Source organism: Anomaloglossus baeobatrachus, chromosome 3, assembly GCF_048569485.1.
Source record: "Anomaloglossus baeobatrachus isolate aAnoBae1 chromosome 3, aAnoBae1.hap1, whole genome shotgun sequence".
NCBI lineage: Eukaryota > Metazoa > Chordata > Amphibia > Anura > Aromobatidae > Anomaloglossus > Anomaloglossus baeobatrachus.
Window position 1 is genome coordinate 596,311,540 of NC_134355.1, and position 22,178 is coordinate 596,333,717.

The window sequence follows — 22,178 nt, forward strand, 5'->3', positions numbered from 1 at the left end:
GGGAGTTAAATGTGGAAATGCAGGCTCCAAGTGGTTCGGGGAAACGCAAGGGCTCCAAGTACAAGTATGCCGAAGCCCTTGCGTTCCTGCGATCGTCTATGATTTCTAGAAGGTAATTGCACCGACTTTGAGTTGATTTGTAAATTATTTATGCTTTTTTTTTTGGAGAACAGAATGCTTATTAAAATTTTAAAGTAATTTAAATTTTGTTTTTTGTTTAATCCCACAGAACATTCTGTAGCACGACGGAGCCTGCAGCAGTCCAGCCCCCTCCTGAAACGATGACAGAAGAGACCGTCACTGGTGCCCCCTCCAACAGTCCCTGTGATCCATCCCTCCCTTCCACCTCTACCTCTGATTCCTCCCTCCCTTCCACCTCTACCGCTGATCCCTCCCTCCCTTCCACCTCTACTTCTTTCCCTTCCACCTCTACTTCTTCTACATCTTTACCTTCCATACCATCTTTCCCAACAGCTTACTGGCAGACCTCAGTGCATGCAGCTGCTGCTCAGCAGCGAGTAGGTGTTCCCTTAACCAACCCCTTGGACGCTTCTGACACGCGAACAACTTTTGGTTCGGTGCGACAGCGCCCAAGGGGACTGGATAGGGGCAGCCCCGAAATCTTAGCTCTAAACGCATCCATCCATAGCTTAATGAAGGTGTTATCAGAGCAAATAATTGCTGGCTTCCAACTGATAAGCCATAGCTTACATGAGTTGTCCAGCAAGATGGATCTGATGCGTTCAGAGTTAAGACCCACACAACACTATTTCCAATCCATAGTCGGACAGCTGGAAAACCTAACCTCTGAGCAGCAACTGTATGTGATGCAGGCCTGCCAGGATGCTCTTTGCAGAGTACGTTACCTTTCTTCTCTTAATTTACCCACTACTCTACCACCTCACCCTCCAGCCTATACTGTTCCTCCTCAGCCTCCAGCACCTACTCTACCACCAGCCCCTACTGTACCACCTCAAACAGCCCCTCTGACAACACCTCACCCAGCCTCCACTACTCAACCACCTCAGCCAGCAGCCCCTACTCACCAAACTTCTGCACAGTTTCAGCTCTCTGGACATTACCCATCATCTGTCCAGTACCATTCTGCAATGCAAAACCCTACATCAATGCCTGCATATCATCAACACTCTATACAAAGTTATGTTCCTTCTCCATCCCCACTTTCTAGCCAACAAATGTCAGCCCCAACTCCATCCCCATCCTCAATGTCCGCTCCACCAACAACACATTTCACAAACCGTCATTCTGTGTCTGTGCCCCTCTTACCACAAAATCCACCATATCCCAGCCCTCAGCCTTCTCCCATCCCTCAGCCTTCTCCCAGCCCTCATCAATATTCTGTCTCTCCAAACCTTTTCTTCCCAACAATTCTCTTACCTTTGCCACACCTTCCCATTCTGTATTACCCTCTGCCCAACCTTCCCCTTCCCTCTCCTCTTTACATACCCCATCTGTTGAAGGGGGCAGCCCTGCGAGCCTCACCAGTGTTATCTCCACCCCACGAACTTACGAGAATTTATAACATATTTTTCAGAATTGTTAACTTTCAAATAAAACATGCATAAAATTTACTCTTGTGTCTTTGATTATATAACGTCACACATTTTCCAAATACATTTTTATTTAAATTTTAGAAGTGATTTACAACATCAAGTGTCCAAAAAAAGAATACATTACAAACACAGTTTGTCGAAAAAAATTTGCAATATTCCTCAATCTTAAGCCAGCTTTACACCTTACAATTACGTATGCGATGTCGTATGCGATGTGACACGCCCAGGTCGCATATGCGATTGAATGAGATTGCATGTAGGTCGTTCATTTGCTGTCACACGAGCGTTAGTAGTCTATGTTAAATTGATAAATTTTGTGTGCGATCCTTTAGATCGTGTGTTCTGTGACGTATGCATTGGGCACCTTTTTTTTTCTTTATTTATTGACTTGCCAAGCGTGTGTAATGTGTAGGGATGCGTTTTTACTATGTCATCTGCCATTCAGCTCTGCTACATGGCCGCTGACAGCAGACACAGACAGCCATGTAGCAGAGCTGAATGGCCACTGACCGCAGACACAGAAAGAGCCGCACTGATCGCGCTTCTCACCTCAGTTGCTGCGTGGAGGTGAGAGGAGCAGCGGTGAGTAGCGCGATCATCTGAGCTGTCACTGAGGTTACCCGCGGCCACCGCTGCATCCACCGCTGGATCCAGTGACAGCGGGTAACAGTGACAGCAGCTGATCGCGCGGCTGTGTTCATTAGCTGTGTGAAGCTGACCGGAGCGGCTGTGTCTTCTGCAGCTCCGGTCACCTCCATGCAGCAGCGCTGGAAGCGACGCTGGAGCATCCTGGATTACGCCGGACATGGAGGGCTTTTTGGGGCTGATTAAAGTGGTGAACCAGGGTATATGTTTGTGTTTTTTATTAAAGAATTTTTTCGGGCGGGCGTGTGTGTGTTTATTTACTGTAATTTACAGATTAATCATGGATGGTGTCTCATAGACGCCTGACATGATTAATCTAGGACTTATTGGCAGCTATGGGCTGCCAATAACTCCTTATTACCCCGATTTGCCAACGCACCAGGGCAAATCGGGAAGAGCCGGGTACAGTCCCAGAACTGTCGCATATAATGTATGCGGCAATTCTGGGCGGCTGTTGGCTGATATTGTTAGGCTGGGGGGCTCCCCATAACGTGGAGCTCCCCATCCTGAGAATACCAGCCTTCAGCCGTATGGCTTTATCTGGCTGGTTTTAAAATTGGGGGGGACCGCACGCCGTTTTTTTTAATTATTTAATTATTTATTTCACTACACAGTATAGACACGCCCACCGGCTGCTGTGATTGGGTTCAGTGTGACACCTGTCACTCAGCGTGGGGGCGTGTCTCACTGTAACCAATCCTAGGCGCCGTTGGGCGGGGAAAGCAGGGAATACGAGATTGTTTAATGGGCGGCCGGCTTTTTCAAAACAGTAAAAGCCGCCGGAGTTTTTATAACAGCAGTGCAGCGCCGCGCCGGAGATCGGGGAATGGTAAGTATGAGAGAGGGGGTAAGAGGGATAGACTGACATGGACAGAGAGTGAGGGACAGAGATAGTGACGGACTGACAGAGATTAGTGAATGACAGACATTGTGAGGCGCAAAAGAATGCAGCTTTTCAGCTGCGCTCTGAAGCAGAGCTTTTTTAAGCTGCGGTGCAGAGCGCACACCTGCACACATAGCATCAGACACCAAAATCGTATGAGGGATGTCACACGTTACAATTCACTAGGTTCATACAACAAAACGTCCAATGTATGAGGAATAAATGACGTGTATGCGATCACCGTATTTTCGGTCAATATTGATCGCATGTAGGTTTCACACGCAAACACGTCACGAACGATGCCGGATGTGCGTCACTAACAACTTGACCCCGACGACGGATTGAAAGATTTATTGAAGCGTGTAAAGCAGGCATTACAGTAGCTTCGCACATATTATGTAAACATAAAATTACAGTAGTATAATAAGATGGTTGAAATAATATACATTAAAATGAACAAATATCACACCATTTGATCCTGCCAGTCCAGTCTGCCAACTGGAGAAACAAAGTAAGCGGCGAACTGTTCACGGACTTGCAGAACATCTTGACTGCTTCGAAAGGTGATGTTTCGGTACTCTGGCAATGGATTCGAAACTTGTTCCTCAGTAGCAAGGTCACCATTTGATAAAAGATAATTATGTAAAACCACACACGCTTTCACTACATGGTCAACATTATCAACTTTCAAATTTATTGCACTTGTCAAAACTCGCCATTTAGCAGTTAGTATGCCAAAGGCGCATTCAACCATGCGGCGAGCTCGACTTAACCGATAATTGAATATTTTCCTGGTGTGTGTTAGAGCACGGCTAGAAAACGGTTTCATCAAATGTTTGTCTAGTTGGAATGCTTCATCTCCCACACAAACGAAAGGCATCGGTGGTCCATCAGTGTTTGGAAGCGGTGTTGCTGCAGGGAAGGAGAAACTGTTTCCGTACAAATTTCGTCCCATTGCTGATAGTTTGAAAACTTGAGAGTCGTTACTTTTGCCATATGCTCCTATATCAACAGCTATAAACTTATACTCTGCGTCAGCTATCGCCATCAACACAATTGAAAAGTACTTTTTGTAATTAAAGTATTCAGAGCCAGAGCGAGCAGGCTTGATGATCCTAATATGCTTTCCGTCTACAGCCCCAATACAGTTTGGGAACTGACATATTTCCTGATATTTTGATGCAATTGCCAACCAATCTTGTTCAGTGGGATGTGGGATATATTCCGAATGGAGACTATCCCACAATGCTTGGCATGTTGTTATCACAATTCCAGCAATTGTTGATTTTCCAATACGGAATTGGAAGTGCAGAGAGGCAAAAGACTCCCCTGTTGCCAAAAAGCTGTAAAAAAAAAAAAAAAAGGAAAATAATCAACAATCAGCAACAAGACAGGCAATAAATTACATTACAGTATGTGTAGAACAGAAGGTACAATACAATTGGCTTACCGGAGTGTTATCATTAGACGCTCGGCTGGAGGGATTGCCATGCGACAAAATGTATCCATGCGTCGTATGAATGGGTCCACCTTCTCAACCAAAACGTCAAACATTTGGCCAGACATCCGTACGTAACTGTGGAATTTTTCTGGGTGGCTTCTCATTTCCAAACACAGGGTATTAAAAACCCCAAGGGACATCCTCACTGAGTTGATTGGGTGGATCCAAAAACGCCGACGCAAACGACGGCGTTCATGCTGCTCCTCTGCAACCCTATATGCCAACATGTTGGCTTGATGAGAGTATTCCATGAAAGCCAACTGAATTTTAGAAGTAACTGCATCCATGTTGATTCTTCTTCTCCAACCTGTAGATGGGCTGTGCAAACACATTCTTATATACATCTCCAAAAGTTCAGCCACTCCCATTGGGCTGTCCAAAAGAAGAGGAAAAAAAAAACAAAAAAAAAATTAAAAAAAAAAAAAAAAAAAAAAAAAAACGGATCGCGACGGATCCGTTGGAAACGGACGCTAACGGATGCATAACGGATGTAACGGACGCAACTGATCCGTTTTTTCACAGGATTCCTGTGAACGGAATCCTGTGAAAAACCCATCAGTTGCATCAGTTGACATCTAAAAAAAAACGGATCCGTTGCTGACGGACCTGACGGATTGAAAACACAGGATGTGTGAACTTAGCCTTAGGGCCACATCACGCTCAGCAGATAGTGAATATAAAGTAATGGGATGAGGACGGACTCCCCATGAATAAATTTATAGTAAATTCTTCCATAAGTTTCCTTCGCTCACACTGAACGCTTTCAGCACTCGCGTGGGAAAAAGCATCAGCGCCCTCGGCTGCCATAGTAACACAAAGCGCTATAGAGAGTCAGAGGTCGCTTCCCTGACGACCATGTTACCAGAGGAAAAACACATGTTGCCGGCGTGTCAAGTCCTTCTCTCACAGCTGGATCAGTCTGTACATTCTCAGACACGGGGTTAAAAAAAAAAAAAAATACAACGTGAAGATGGAGCAGAACGACAGTGATGGACAGCGGGACCTGAAGAATGGAAATAAAGCTGCTGTGCATATCTGTCATGGCCGCATTAGGTTGTCAATAAACACACATGGGCACAACCACGACTGAGAGGGAACCAGTTTTCCCAACATTGTGTCTGATCTGGGTTGTCAAGAGCCCAGATATTCAAGGATAGTCCGTAAAAAATTGGAATTTTTATTGCTGTTTCCATAATAAATTAAGCTTCTGATTTGTTTGTTTTTTTAAATTTTTTTTGTACACTAGGTTGTTTTTTTTTACTGTACTTATGATTTTACAGATTACAGTGAATGCAGGTGTCTTAAGTGCTATAGACTTATATGACTTATAGTCGTAATAATTTGTTATGGTTTTTTTTATAGAGTCCAGAAAAAAAAAAAGTTTTGTTTTTTGATAAACCGCAGAGAAAAAGAATAAAAAAAAATAAAAATCAAGCTGGCAGTCCTGTGTCTGATCTGTAGTCAGCATGTTATAGGGCATGAGACGCTCAATACACATATATACCTAGTTATAAAGGACAGATTTAGTATAAGGCCCCTTGTGCACACTGCATTTTTGGGTGCAGTTTGTAGCACAGAACTGCATGCATTTCCATCCCCAGCAAAGTCTATGAGATTTCAGATTTGCTGTGCGCACGTTGCTTTTTTTTTTTTGGGGCTGCAGTTTTGTGGTGACCACAAAACTGCAGCATGTCAATTATTTATGCATTTTTTACCAATTGGTAATAAAAAAAAACAAAAAAAAAAACAACAACATCAAAAACGCACAGTTGAAAAACGCACGGACGGAAGACGCATTGAAAAATGCACAATCAGAAAAAGCACCAAAAATGCACGGTTGGAAAACGCATGGACAACTAATGCTTTTTATTGGGCCACAGGTTAAGTTTTTGTGGCCGTAGGTTGCAGCTTTGTGGCAAACACCAAACTGCAGTATGCGGACATACCCCAAGTTGTAATGTCTTCATTTAACCCTTTCCCAACTGCCCAAGGTCTTTTGTAGCTGGGCGGTGGAAGTTCGGAGTCTCCTCTGTAAAGGGAACCTCTCAGGTGATTCATGATGACCGACCCATAGAATAAACACTATTTTTAACATGAAAAGTTCCCTTTGAGACTACAGAACTCAATCAGCCTGTGTTAGGAGTTTAAGTTTCTGATCAGTAGGGGGTCCGGACTGGACGAGGTGGTGGTGCCATGATGTGGATCATGTTTTAGGAAACACATGAATGGAATTACTGTACCTCTATTAGAATTAAACTATATATGGATATATACTTACCCGACTAGGCTCTGTGCGCTGTCACCTCAAGGAATCTGCCGGTAAGGCACGTATCAAGGTTTGGGGTTTTCGGTTGTAGTTTCAGGCCCATTCATGAACGCAGTCTCCAAATCTTACATTAAACATTAGATGAAGTTTTAACATATCTGTCTTCAAAATCATCAGGACCATTGTTCTCCTTAAGAAAAAAGAAAACCGCTGCTACAATCTTCCATCAGCTGGTAAAGTGGCGGGTGAATAATAAGTATGGCGTGATCTGGTCTGTGACTCCGTAACACAATGGGTACGACACCTCCTTATCTCCAAATAACTACATGGTGAAGCAGCGTAGTAATAATCCATGACATATGTCAGGCTGCTATCGTGGTCTATATTTGAGAAGGAAGCAGTCATGTGAGCATAGCTGGCATAGTCTGGTATAGATAGTCTAGCTGGATATCCGTGCCATCCACCTCACAATAAAAATCATTTTTGGCGATTCTAAACGAAGAGCAACATTTACTGATGGGTCATTTTTGTTAGACTAATTTTGTGTAATTGCACAAAAAGAGAAAACGGATGTGATGTATCAACTTGAAAATAACAGAAAATAATGTGAAACAGTCATGTGATAATGTTTATTTTTTTGCAAAGTTGGAAAGAAATTACTTTGGTCAATAAAACAAACAAAAGGAATGAAAGATCTTCAAGTATATGGCTCAGAAGCCAAGAAGACACATGTAACTGACTAATAGGGTGCACACAAAGGAGAAATGTTTACCATACAAAAGATGGGCAATGAGCCCCATAGGGGTGAATGAGCCCATGACTATCGGGAGGGTATAGGGTAGGAAGGGGTTAATGTTGAGGGAATAGGGCTGTGTAAGGGACTAAGGGATTGGTGGTCTAGTGAGCGGCGAGGATTGGGCCAGAGGTCATAAGGGGTGGGGAAAAAAGGGGGGGTTTATAAGGGGCAGTTATTTGCAGTACCTCCTCTTTTGCTGTTGGTGCCATTCGTGTTTGGTCAGCATCGCCGGTTCCAGAATGGCTGACCTAGCTGCGCTTTTGGAGTGGGTCCGTGGAGCCTCTGAAGTCCTGGGAGTGGATGTGGTGCGGGAGCAGCTGCGTGCGGCCAGTGGGGACGGAGCGATGGTGCCTTCAGCTGTGGCTGCAGCACCTGGACCTTTGCTGCGTGCTCGGCGGTCGCGGCCGCCGGAGCGTTACTCCCCCAGCGGGAGGGGAGAAAGATCTAGGAGCCCCTTGCGGGACCCTCCGGGGCAGGGGAGCCCTCACCAGCCTGCAGGAGCTTCGCCGGCCTCCGGGAGGAATCCTCATCGGCGATCCCGTGGGCCGGAAGTGGGCGGAGCTTGTTTGCGGCCTACTTCCGGTCCGCGGGCGGCAAGGCCCCGGACCAGATTAACGGCAGCCCCCGGTGATGTGCCGGCCGGGGGCAAAGCTCTGCAGACCAATATGGCGTCGGGGACTACCTGCAGACGGCAGGGGAGGCGCGCAGATAGTGCAGCCCAGGAGCTGCAGATCGCCAGCCAAAGGGCTGTGGAGGAGGGGTCCAGCAACCGGCAGGGCCACAGCAGGCGGTCAGTGGTGACGGTCTCCCCCAGCGTGGATCGTGCTGGGGGGAGGACTCAGCGTATATCGGAGGCCGGACGGCCTTCCTGCAGTCGGCAGGGAGGGAGACCAGTGGTGATGGCAAGTGGAGCCGCAGTGCAGGAGTCGGCCTCGGGATCGTCGTGGGGGGACGGCGGCAGGACGCCGCGTCGGGCGACACGAAAAAGGTCCAGCAGGAGGCGATTGGAGGAGCAGGGTGCGGTGACCGTGGGGGTCGACGGCCGCCAATTGCAGGCTGTCCCCTTGCTGGTCCCCCCTGAGGTCCTCAGCGGCGATTCGGACTCTGGTGACGAGGATGGAAGCGACAACGCGGCAAGACGGATGGAGCGTCAGGAGAATCATGATACGGCTGTTCCGGATCCGATTCAGAGGCAGCCCGGTGAGCGAACGACGAGTATGCTTAATGTTGCGGGTAGTGTGGGGGGGGTGTCTTCTGTGTCGGCGAGTGCGCAGGGCTCTGGGGTTCGGGAGCCGTCGGCGTTACCGGGGGCAGAGTTTTGGGGGCAGTTATTGGGGGTGCTGCAGGGGCTGTCGGCTGAGCGAGCAGGTACGAGTGGGTCTGGTTCTCCGGCGGGGGCTTGGGTGGGTCCCTCGGGTGGCGTGCCGCCGGGGGTGGCGGCGCAGAGTGTTGCTACGCAGGGAGCTGCAGTGACGACAGAAGCAGGGCAGGTGGCAGGAGTAGCGGCCGGGTCGGACGCGGTAAAGGACGGGGAAAAAGAGAAGGAGAAAGAGGATGAGGTGGTGCGGCTAGATGATAGGGCGCGGAGCGAGGTATACGTTTGCTTCGAGAGTCCGCTGGGGGTGCATTTAAAAAAGGAGGTGAGGGAGAAGATATGGAAGGGGGAGTATGTGGAAATTTTTTCCCTGCTTCCCCTTGAGAAATTTAACTTGGATAAGGTGAAGCCAAGCGATTCAAAAAAGGAGAAGGAGGATGAGGAAAAGGAGGAGGTATAGGCTTATTCCCAGGACATTTACCAACTGGTTACAGGCCTTTGCAATCCTAGCCAGTGTCATTGGGGAAAAGGAGCCGGAGCATTGTTCCGCACTTTTCGGGTATATGGATTCGATTGGGGAGGCGTATAGAGTGTACGGCGGTTTAGGGTGGTTGAGGTACGACGAACAGTTTCGGCAGCGCAAGGCTCTGCGGGCCGGAATAAAATGGGACCACAAGGACATCTCCTTGTGGATGAGGTTAATGACAGCCCCGGCCCAGCCCTTTCGGGGGGCTGCCGGGGGTTCGGGTTCAAGCAACGGGTCCCCGGCGGGTCAGAGGAAAGGAGCCTGCTGGCAATTCAATGAGGGACAGTGTAAATTCGGGGCCTCGTGCCGTTTCAAGCACGAGTGTTCCGGATGTGGAGGTTCCCATCCTTTGTCCAGGTGCTTTAAGAAAGGGAAGGGTAAGCCCGGGGAGGGGGCTGGAAAAAGGGAGGACGCCGGTGAGGGTAGAGGCGATGCTTCCCTATTTAAGTAGGTATCCGGATGTACGGGCGGCCGAGTTATTGAGGAAGGGTTTTACTGAGGGTTTTCGGATTCCGTTTGAATCTGGGGCTCCAGTGTTTCGCCCGGGTAACTTGAGGTCCGCAAGGGAACACCCAGAGGTTGTGAAAGAGAAGCTGGACAAGGAGGTTGAATTAGGGAGGATGGCGGGCCCTTTTCAGGACCCACCATTTTTCCAATCTTCGGATTTCGCCATTGGGGGTGGTTCCCAAAAAAGAGCCGAAGAAATTTCGGCTCATACATCATTTATCCTACCCGGCCGGGTTGTCGGTGAATGATGGGATATCACCTGAGCTGTCAGCGGTTTGTTATGTTTCTTTTGACAGAGCTTTGGATTTGGTGCGGGCGGCCGGGCGTGGGGCCCTTATGGCGAAAGCGGATGTGGAGGCAGCTTTTCGCTTGCTCCCAGTGCATCCAGACAGTCAGCATCTGTTGGGATGTATGTGGGAGGGAGAGTATTATGTGGATCGTTGCCTGCCCATGGGATGTTCTATTTCCTGTTCTTATTTCGAGGCATTTAGTTCTTTTGTGGAATGGGTAGTCCGGGACATGGCGGGGGTGCACTCCGTCATTCATTACTTGGACGATTTCCTTTGTGTTGGGCCGGCAAGGTCTTCGGTTTGTTCATTGTTGTTGTTTACATTACAGCGGATAGCGCAGAGTTTGGGTATTCCTTTGGCGAAAGACAAAACGGAAGGGCCAGTGACGGCTTTATGCTTTTTGGGCATAGAAATCGACATGGCAATGGAATGCCGCTTGCCGGAAGGGAAGTTGGTGGATTTAAAAGCGTCAGTGCGGTCATTATACCAGGCTAAAAAGGTGAAGCTGAGAGAGTTGCAGTCAGTTTTGGGAAAGTTGAATTTCGCCTGTCGCATCATGCCGATGGGGCGCATATTTAATAGGAGATTGGCGAGCGCGACTGCTGGGGTGACAGCGCCGAATCATTTTGTCAGAGTGACGAGAGTGATGAAAGGGGATCTGCTGGTTTGGGATTCCTTTTTAGATAGGTATAATGGCAGGACACTGTGGATGAGCAAGGCAATGTCCAATAGTCAGATTGAGCTGTTTACGGATGCGGCAGGGGCTACGGGTTTTGGAGCGATTTTCCAGACTCATTGGTGCGTGGAACGGTGGCCACAAGCATGGAAGGAGAAGGGGCTGGTAAAGAATTTGGCTTTGCTTGAGTTGTTCCCGATCATAGTGGCGCTCGAGCTGTGGGGCTCTGAATTTTCGGGAAAAAAGGTTTGCATGCATTGTGATAATATGGCGGTGGTTCATTCTATCAATTCGTTGTCGGCAAAATCTCCCCCGGTGGTGGGGTATCTGAGGCATCTGGTGCTCCGTTGCTTGGCACTGAACATTTGTGTTGTGGCGAGGCATGTGCCGGGGGTTCAGAATGAGGTGGCTGATGCGCTGTCTCGGTTTCAGTTTCGCAGGTTCAGAAGGCTGGTGCCGGGAGCAGACGACGATGGAGCAATATGTCCGGAATGGTTGTGGGATCTAGCATTGGCGTAGCTTTGGAGGGCATTAGGAGATCGGTGTCTGAGGCTACTTGGTGCCGATACCAGGCAGTGTGGAATGAGTGGGAAGAGTTAGGCAGGTCGGAGTTCATGGAGCCGGGTTATGATGGCAGAGTGGTGAGGGTTTTGGCGGTGATTAGTGGCGATTTTTCAGCGGGACGGTCCGTATCGGTAATGAGTTACCGGTTGTCAGCCTTGGCCTTTTTATTCAAGTTGCAAGGGGTGCGGGATGCCACGAAGGATTTTCTAGTACGGCAGGCCATGAAGGGTTTTAGAAGAGGGGTGAGGTCGCGGGACTCTAGGCGGCCGATATCGCTTCCATTGTTAGTGCGTTTAGTGGGGTGCTTGGGGGAAGTGTGTGTGTCCCCTTACGAACAGAGGTTGTTTGCAGTGGCATTTGTGTTGGCCTTTTTCGGGGCCTTTCGGATTGGCGAGTTGGTTAGTCCGGCGAAGCAGGTAGTAGGAGGGTTGTTATTGGGAGACGTAACGCTTGGAGTTGATCGAGTGGAATGTCGATTACGTTTTTCCAAAACGGATCAGGTGGGGCGTGGGCGCCTGGTGGTTTTGTATGGGATACCTGGACATCAATTGTGCCCGGTTGGGCAGGTAACAGAGTTTTTGAAGATAAGGGGAGGTTATCCTGGGGTTTTCTTGAGACACGTGGATGGATCTGCACTGTCCAGATTCCAGTTTATTGCGGTTTTCAAAACTGTGTTGGCACGAGTGGGGGAGGTGCCAGGTGACTATGGGTCACACTCCTTTCGGATTGGGGCAGCGACAGAGGCGGCCAGGTGGGGTTTGAGCGATGATTGTATCCGGCGCATTGGGAGATGGGAGTCTTCCAGGTTCCGTTTGTACATAAGGCCCCACCTGCTGAGGGGTGACTGGGAGTGATTCGGCTGGTTTGGAATTAAGGGGGTCAATAGGTGTTTATTGTGAAACATGGTTTCTTCGTTCAGTTGCTGTTTATTCTTGGTTTTATATTTTTTAGGTGTGTGCCTGGTGTGGATTCTCGGGCATTCCTTTGTTCACTGGGGAGCATTGCGGGCGGATGTGCGTCCCGACGGTCGGCAACTTGGAGTGGCGAGAACGGATGCACGGGTCAAATGGATCGGGATTCGGGGCATGACCTGGGGGAGAGTTCGGCCGGAGGTGGCGTACTATAGTAGGATCGACCAGGATCCTAATGTGGGGGGAAATGATTTAGGGGTGAGGACAGCAAGGGAACTAAAAAGGGACATTAAGCTGGATCTTTTGCACCTGTGGAGAGCGTTCCCGGGTATTATTATCGTATGGTCGGATATTGTGGCTAGGGAGAACTGGCGTTTTGGGAGGTCGGTTGACCGTATTAATAGGGCACGTATTAAATTGAATAGGGCGATTGGCCGGTTTGTGGCGCGGAATGGGGGCTTGGTGGTGCGACATAAGGAATTGGAGGAGTCGGCAGGTCAATATTTGCGGAGAGATGGGGTGCATCTCACAGATATCGGCTTGGACTTATGGATGCTTGGTTTGCGGGATGGTCTGGAGCAAGCCTTGGGGGTGTGGGGGGCCCGGGCCATGTAAGGAGTCACACGGCCGGTCTGTGGCGGGGGGATAGGTCCGTTCCTAGAGGCTGGGAGCACCGATAGTCGGTGGGGAGTATGAAGTCACTCAGGGGTAGTGGCTTCAGACAGGATTGGGAACTTGTGGGCGTAGGTCCTGCAGGTTCTGGGGAGGGGTATTTTAACGATGGAACGTTATTACCCCACACCTTGGGTTGGTTGGACACAGCCGAGGTGGTCCTCTGGGCCAGTGGTATGTTACGGCCAGGGGATAAGGATGATTATTGGCTTCTTGGACGGACCTATCGGTTGTTTAACAGTTGGGAGGGTATACATGTATCGGTTTATGTTAAAAGAGGGTGGCATGTTGAGCCACAAGTTTTGATACATGTATACTGTTTAAATAAAAGCTGTGGCCATTCGCCCATAAAAGTTGTTATGTCTTTATTTCAAGTAGAGGGTAAGAGGTTTTGTACATGGGAGACCCAATTATCCCTTTTAGATACGTCAAGATGGGCAATGAGCCCCATAGGGGTGAATGAGCCCCATGACTATCGGGAGGGTATAGGGTAGGAAGGGGTTAATGTTGAGGGAATAGGGCTGTGTAAGGGACTAAGGGATTGGTGGTCTAGTGAGCGGCGAGGATTGGGCCAGAGGTCATAAGGGGTGGGGAAAAAAGGGGGGGTTTATAAGGGGCAGTTATTTGCAGTACCTCCTCTTTTGCTGTTGGTGCCATTCGTGTTTGGCCCGCCCACCCGCCCTTAATATATATATAAAAAAAAAAAAAACGAAAAAAAAAAACAAAAAACATCAAAGGGTTTATATGGTGGTTTTTCTTTGTTTGTCGCAGCGGGGGGATAGGTCCGTTCCTAGAGGCTGGGAGCACCGATAGTCGGTGGGGAGTATGAAGTCACTCAGGGGTAGTGGCTTCAGACAGGATTGGGAACTTGTGGGCGTAGGTCCTGCAGGTTCTGGGGAGGGGTATTTTAACGATGGAACGTTATTACCCCACACCTTGGGTTGGTTGGACACAGCCGAGGTGGTCCTCTGGGCCAGTGGTATGTTACGGCCAGGGGATAAGGATGATTATTGGCTTCTTGGACGGACCTATCGGTTGTTTGACAGTTGGGAGGGTATACATGTATCGGTTTATGTTAAAAGAGGGTGGCATGTTGAGCCACAAGTTTTGATACATGTATACTGTTTAAATAAAAGCTGTGGCCATTCGCCCATAAAAGTTGTTATGTCTTTATTTCAAGTAGAGGGTAAGAGGTTTTGTACATGGGAGACCCAATTATCCCTTTTAGATACGTCAAGGCATTGGGAATGTGTACAGCATGGGGGGTCATAAGGTAGTGCAGGACCCATGGTTAGACTGTAATAATAATCTTTATATAGCACTAATATATTCCGCAGCGCTTTACATACATTGGCATCACTGTCCCCATTGGGGCTCACAATCTAAATTCCCGATCTATCTTTGGAGTGTGGGAGGAAACCGGAGAACCAGGAAGAAACCCATACAAACACGGGGAGAACATACAAACTCCTTGCAGATGATGTCCCTTGTAGGATTTTTACCCAGGACCCCAGCGCTGCAAGACTGCAGTGCTAACCACTGAGCCACTGTGCCGCCCCACTATGGGAAAACACTTTTATGCAGTTTTGGGTGCAGTTTTGTCACAAAATCTGCATGCCTATACTAATGCCGGCAAAGTCAATGAGAATTCTGAAGTTTTGTGCACATTGCTTATTTTTATTTTCCCTTGCAGATGTGGTACAGAAAATCTTTTTTTTTTTACACCTCAAATGCCTGAAAAATGCATGGAAAAAACAAACATGGCAAAAACGCAGTGGAAAAAAATGCACTTTTTTTCTGGCAGGAGTTGCAGTTTGGTACAGAAATTTCTGCAACCAAATGTCCACATAGCCTAATAGTGCATCAATGCATGCTCCCAACGGACTCGTGTTCTCACCAAAAAGCAAAATCACCACACTAATTGCATGTCTTAGAGGCATGATGCTGTAATTTGTGCAAAAAGAATCACAAAGTTTTTCTCAGCGCTATAAGTCTGTATAAAAACCCTATATATATCATATATATATATATATATATATATATATATATATATATATATATATATATATATATATATATATATATATATATATTTGCCTTAGTCTGTCTGTCTGTCTGTCTCTCCAAAATTGTGTCCTTACGGTGACACAAAGCTGATTGGCCGCTGGGCTCGCCATGGCCCCGCCCCCCCGCACGGATTGGCAGCTCGCCTCCGCCCCCACCACGGATTGGTCGCTCGCCTTGGCCTGGCCCCGCCCTCCGCATGTTTTGACCGCTGGCCCCGGCCCTCCGCACGCATCGCCAGACATAACATTGCGCTGCTGGGATCGTGACGGAGCCGGTGTATGCTGGTAACTATGATACACATCGGGTAACCAAGGGACCTTATTTACCCGATGTGTATAATGGTTACCAGCGTTCACCGGCTCCGTCAAGATCCCAGCATCGCAAGGTTATGTCTGGCGCTGCTGGGATCGTGACAGAGCCGGTGAACGCTGGTAACCATTATACACATCGGGTAACTAAGGTCCCTTGGTTACCCGATGTGTATCATAGTTACCAGCATACACCGGCTCCGTCAGGATCCCTGCAGCGCCAGACATAACCTTGCGATGCTGGGATCTTGACAGAGCCGGTGAACGCTGGTAACCATTATACACATTGGGTAACTAAGGTCCCTTAGTTACCCGATGTGTATCATAGTTACCAGCGTACACCGGCTCCCGGGGAGCCGGCATTATACTCCTCTCCCCCCAGGACTACTCCTCCTATTATAGTCCTCCTATTATACTCCTCTCTGAGTATAATAGGAGAACTATTATAGCATGGGGGATGGAGCACGATGGGGGATGCGCAGCATGGGGGATGGAGCACGATGGGGGGAGCACGATGGGGGGTGCGCAGCATGGGGGATGGAGCACGATGGGGAGTGCGCAGCATGGGGGATGTAGCACGATGGGGGGTGCACAGCATGGGGGATGGAGCACGATGGGGGGTGCGCAGCATGGAGGATGGAGCACGATGGGGAGTGCGCAGCATGGGGGATGTAGCACGATGGGGAGTGCGCAGCATGGGGGATGTAGCACGATGGGGAGTGCGCAGCATGGGGGATGGAGCACGATGGGGGGTGCGCAGCATGGGGGGGGATGTAGCACGATGGGGAGTGCGCAGCATGGGGGATGGAGCACGATGGGGAGTGCACAGCATGGAGGATGGAGCACGATGGGGAGTGCGCAGCATGGGGGATGGCGCACGATGGGGGGTGCGCAGCATCGGGGATGGAGCACGATGGGGAATGCGCAGCATGGGGGATGGAGCTCGATGGGAGGTGCACACCTCCCCCCAACACACACACACACACACACACAACACACCACACCACACACACACTGGGAACCACAAACACCACCATACACAGACACCCACAGACAACGCCGCACACACACACACACACACACACACACACACACACACAACACCCAACACACAAACACCGCGGCATACATAAATATACGCACATACCGCACAACACACACATTGCACAAAACATACCTCCCCCCAAAACACACACCACACACCCACACAAACCGCGCAACACACACACACAACGCTACAGACACACAGCGCTCCACAAACAACGCAACACCCAACGCAACACCCAAACAACACAGCTCTCACCCCCCCGCCACACCCAGACAACACCCAGAATATGTACAGCGCCCTACACAAACACTTGGTAACTACACACAACAACATCTATCCATCTATCTATCTATATATAACAAAAATCATACATGAACTACACAAGACGTAAATTCTAGAATACCCGATGCGTATAATCGGGCCACCTTCTAGTATATATTAATATATATATATATATATATATATATATATATATATATATATATATATATATATATATATATATATATATATATATATATATATAATATAAAAAAAACAAAGAAAAACGATAGACAGGGACACATTTTGGAACTATGTTCTTATTCAGGAGACCATAGTTCCGAAAAGCGTCTGTTATTCTTTTTTATGGTTTTTAATGGATTTTGGGTGCTGTTGCTGGACCTTTTGCCTGCTCCCCTTTGGTTGTGGCCTCCACTACTTGTCCTTGAGTCATCCGATTAAATGGACTTCCCGTAGAACATGGTGAGGTTGATTTAAAAGTTATGTTTTTCTTGATATGCATATTGTACAGTATGTTTTTGTTGGGGTGGCCCTTTGTGTAGGAAAGCACAGACTTTTTAAACAGCTGTAGAAAAAAGGACACCATTGGACATCAATGGACAGTGCCCTCCAGAGAAGCATTCCTTGCATATTTTGCAAATGCAGGGTTCAAACCCATTCTGCAGACATTTGCCCACATGAAAGACTGAGGAACAGACAATATAAAGGATCAACAGAATTCTATAGGTATTGTATTCAGGATTCACGGGATATAGACCATGCATATGGAAGACTACATGGCAGCGAGTTTACTAGTCCTGCATTGAATCTCCTGCCGCTAAAAAAGAGAGTTTATAAAAACTACAGCAAACAGCCCAGAAAGTGACACATCGCTTCTCTGCCTCTATATTATGCTGCTCTCAGATTGTGTGTCAAAAATCTGGTGACCGATTCCCTTTAAGAGGCGACCTGTCAGCACAAAACGACAAATCAATCAGACGCTTGATGCACCCTTGCTGTGGTCGTGAAGTTCACGGAACCATTCCATCTACTTGTTTTCCCTCTATATCCATCCCACTTTGGCACTTATAAGCCAGAGCTGTCAATCAAGGAAGAGGAGGGTGGGGATAGACAGATGTCAGAAGATGTATGCTAGCAATATTGTAAACGGAGTCTAGAAAAAGGCAGCTTTGTGAATACCCTGGAGCGTACCAATAGCCTCAGAGTCATAAATAAGCAGATCCAAGTGCGCCCCCTCCCATGGCGGAGTGAGCACATAACAGGTTTTGCAGCAGGAGCTGTCTGACTTTGCACATTTGTAAGGACACTCTGAGAACAAGAGGTACGTGGCTACCGGCCGACACACAAGGGTCATTCTCAAGTCAACCAACTCTGGAAAAATAAGATGTTCTTCACACAAAGTGAACCCTCTGCCAGTGGGAGCGGGGCGAGGTTTACGGGTGAAAATTAACCAGCGCTAGATTCAATTATCCATTTCCAGGTACAGGTTCTCGGGTTTAATTAGGCATGTTATTTTTAATGGGCACAAAACACAATCCACTTCTCCAAGGGCAAAAATAACATTTTCCAGGTGACTGCAGTTAAAAAACAACTGTAGATCTCCGGAGTAAAGGTCCAGTTCATGTTTGGTTATTTTAGAAAAAAAAAAAGTTAATACTAATAAAAGTAATGCAACATCCTAACAAACACGTGGCAATATGAAAGCGCCTCCTGACGTGTTCATATTAGTAACATCTAGGTAGGTCTGGAGCATTTCTTCTCAGAAATATACATTGTGAAGTTCCACTGTTATTCTTTCTGCAAACTTACCATCTAGTTGGGTTCTTTAGTCCCCTCCCCCATACACATTCAGCCGACCATCCGGCGGCATAAATAGGGACCCAATGACTATCCTCAAATACACGATGTAGGGGGAGAAAATGATCTGGCATGTGCAATTTCACACTGACGATCTTTTTGGTCTTGGTGAAGTAAGCCACCTCCAGAGAAGATTTGTTCTCTTACGATGAAGATAGGGGCGCTCCGTAGAACCTATGAATTGTATGAAGGAGTCCGAGGACATAGCATTCGGCCAAACCCTCAAGAATGGAGGGATTTTTAATTTTATTGTTCAATGCTCATTGTCTAGGTTACCAATTCCTACTGTAGTTTACCACAGGTGGCCAAGTGTGTGCAGTGCTTTCAAGCTCTTTATCATACAGCTTGTAAAAGCTGCTCTGAAGCAGACTGAATGTCACGACGAGGACCAAAGGAGGGTCCGGCAAGAGCCAAAAAAACACACAGCTATAGGGGCAACACTACGACAAACAAGGGACATAACGGAGACATCCCAATAACGCAGTGCCACAGGACCAGTGAAGGGGGGGGGTGGACACCTCTTTCACTTACCTGCCACTGTACCCTGCACTCCTAGCTGGTCCCTATACAGGTTCCTCACCTGTCAGCGAGCTGGAACCTGAAACCCTGAGTGACCCTACAATAGCCCTGGCTAGTGAGTGGGCAGGTAAGCCCCACAGCTTTAATAAAACAACACACCAGGGAAGGAAGACAGGCAGCGTCAAAACACTACAACAGACTCCTGAAGTCAGCACCAAGACTGCAGCCACCAAAGCAACTTCAAGATAAGGTTTCAGCAGCTCCTTCCACCTCCAGGCCCAGCATCCAAATGGCAAAGAGAATAACCGGCACCCTCTGCTAGTAGCATAGAGTTTATAAAGGGACTGGTAGTGGTCCCAAACCAGAAACACCAGACTAGGAGTCAGAATCTGCTGGAAAACAAAGTGACATTAACCCCAAGAATGCCAAAGGAAAGAAAACACGTTTAATATGAAGAGTCAACAATGGAAATGACTCAAGTCCTGAATCTGTCACTAGTCTCATAATGCAGAGAGACAGCCGTGACACTGGACTGCGGAAAAGCTTCCTCTGCCTGCAGGATTGTTGAGCACCCAGTGCCAGAGGTACAGCAATAGTGCTGGGCCAAACTATCAATTCTTAGGAGCTACTGAGGATGAAACATGAGAAAACACAAGGAACACTATCTCACCAAAAGGAACAGCACCAAACAAAAGTTTAACCACCCAGTTTAGGGCATGGTTTTGGATTTTTTGGGGGACCTGGGAGACTCCCAAATTTGCCAGGTTGGTTTTTGAAAATTCTGAACATTTACGGCACATTCCAGAATGTTGGAAACTACGTTTCTGTGCATTTATTAATAAACCAACATCATTGATTGGGCAGTGATAGCATTTGTACGAATACCCTCTATTGACAAAGGAATTGGAAACCCCCAATTTATCGATTTCCAGGTGGAGAAAAAGGAATGACACAACCTGGCACAAGGTTTTCCAACAATTGCATTTTAAACGGAACACAAGCATTTCCTAAAACCGAGAACCACTAGAAAGCAGAGTCCTCATTAAAAGGATTGCACGATTTGTAGAACCTCTTTACTAAATTGGGGGTCCCTTTGAAGGAACACGAGTTCTGTTACCAGGACTGCATTTCAAACAGCTGTAAGCTCAGGGAAGCGAAGTTGTAAAAGTGCATTTTGTCAGGAATTACAAGGCAAAAACGGAATGCAGCGATTCCAATAGATAACAACGGACCTAATTGACTTTGGATGTCGACTCCCCACTGATCTGCTAAATATGCCCTTATAGATCATGTGGAGAACAGATGTCCATAGCGGACAACCCCATTAATAACACTTAAAGACAATTATGAAAAAATTCTTAAAAATGAAATCTATACGATCTCTCATTACAACAGAAGACATTATGCAGGAAGAACAGCAAAAACTGCTGCAACGAGGTTTATATACTCTATAACAGTCATTTAGAAAGGTTATGCAGCAGCAGCCAAATCTGTTCGTATTCTCTGTGAACGGATGGTTCTGCATTGTATACTTTGCTGGAGCTGAAAGACAAGCTGCCATTGATTGTTACATATTTAGACAAAATGTGGATACCAAACTGCATCACTGTCACAGCCACATAACTCATGGGCTACAATGACTCACGACTAGGTGACTCATAGGTAATGTATAGGCTTCAACGTATTCTCCATTGTATGTCAGTGCATAGTCGTTATTGAGCACTCCCTGCATCCCAGCACCATAAAAGTGAGTAAAGAGGAGAAGAATTTTGTTTTTATAAAGATTCAGCACAGTATTATACGGCACAGCATTACGCGGCACAGCAATTCAGATGACATGACTGTACATCACTTGCAAGCTCTCCTGCTAAATATATGGACAGGGGTATTGGAAAAAAATGTCTCAATCACTAGTTCAGGTTTTTTTGCCCAGTCCCGTTGACCCTGTTGTATAATAACATCTGGCCCCGCACAATGTTGTCTGCCTTTACCAATATTTGTGAAAAAAAATGGCTTGTCCGAAATGTTTCACTGATACCAGCGCAGTCCTGTAATAGGAGTCAACCCGTCCGTTCATCAAAATGTCTTCACTCCTAAATATTCTGCCATCGACTGAGCAGTATTATTGAGGAGGTGCAAGCATTCACAAAACTATAGTAATTCAGCCATAACGTAGATTATCAGAAAGTTACAGAAAGGGGTCACCGAGTACATAAAATTCTCCAACACCCTGCTGATTCCATAATTACAGAGTCCAAACCTCTTCTGGTATTAACCTCAACACAAAAACAGTATCAAAAGCTTCATTGCACGGGTATCCATTGGCTAAGCATCTGCATGCAAGCCTTACATCACTATGCACAATGCCAAGCTTTGGATGGAGTGTTGTAACGTTTCCGCCACTGGACACATGTTCTGTTGCATGGCGGATCTCACGTCTCTATTTGGCATCTGATGGAAGGGTTTGGGTTTGGTGAATCTGGATTTGGTGACTGCTGGGAGAACATTACATGGCTTACTGTATTGTACCAAATGTAAAAGTGACAAGGAATGATGCTATAGGTTTATTTTTAGGGGAGAAGAGTCAGCCAACGACTCTTATGCAGGTCACAGCGATGATAAATCTTAATTCAGCATACCTGGACGTTTTGGACAATTGTTTGGAACCATTTTCTGTTCCTCAGTGCACAAACCAAGGTCTATAAAGACATCATTGGAGGTGGAAGTTGTGTGTAGAAAATCTTGACCGTCCGTACAGAGTCTTGACCTCAACCGTACCCAACACTTTTGGGATAAACTAGAATGTGGATGATCCAAGTACTCTCAGTCCACAGTGTCCGATCTTACAAACGTTCTTCTGGATGAAAGAGCTAAAATTCCCCACAGACATCTAAAAGATTGTAGAAAGCCTTCTCAGAAGAGTTCACACTGTTACAGCGGCACATAGTAATAAGACCATAGTAATAAGAGA

The 22,178-nt window shown here is 47.3% G+C and overlaps 2 protein-coding genes across 3 annotated transcripts in view; one reads left to right on the forward strand and one right to left on the reverse strand.

The window, feature by feature from the left end:
- Positions 1 to 1,586, forward strand: part of LOC142297324 (uncharacterized) — a 2,557-nt gene extending 971 nt beyond the window's left edge. Inside the window, exons 6-7 of the mRNA XM_075341560.1 lie at positions 1 to 112; positions 230 to 1,586. The exon at positions 1 to 112 is cut by the window's left edge and continues 48 nt beyond it. Of these exons, the coding sequence (XP_075197675.1) occupies positions 1 to 112; positions 230 to 1,586 (1,469 nt within the window). The remainder of the gene's footprint in view (positions 113 to 229) is intronic.
- Positions 1 to 22,178, reverse strand: part of PPP2R3A (protein phosphatase 2 regulatory subunit B''alpha) — a 312,931-nt gene that overhangs the window by 197,620 nt on the left and 93,133 nt on the right. The window lies entirely within an intron of this gene.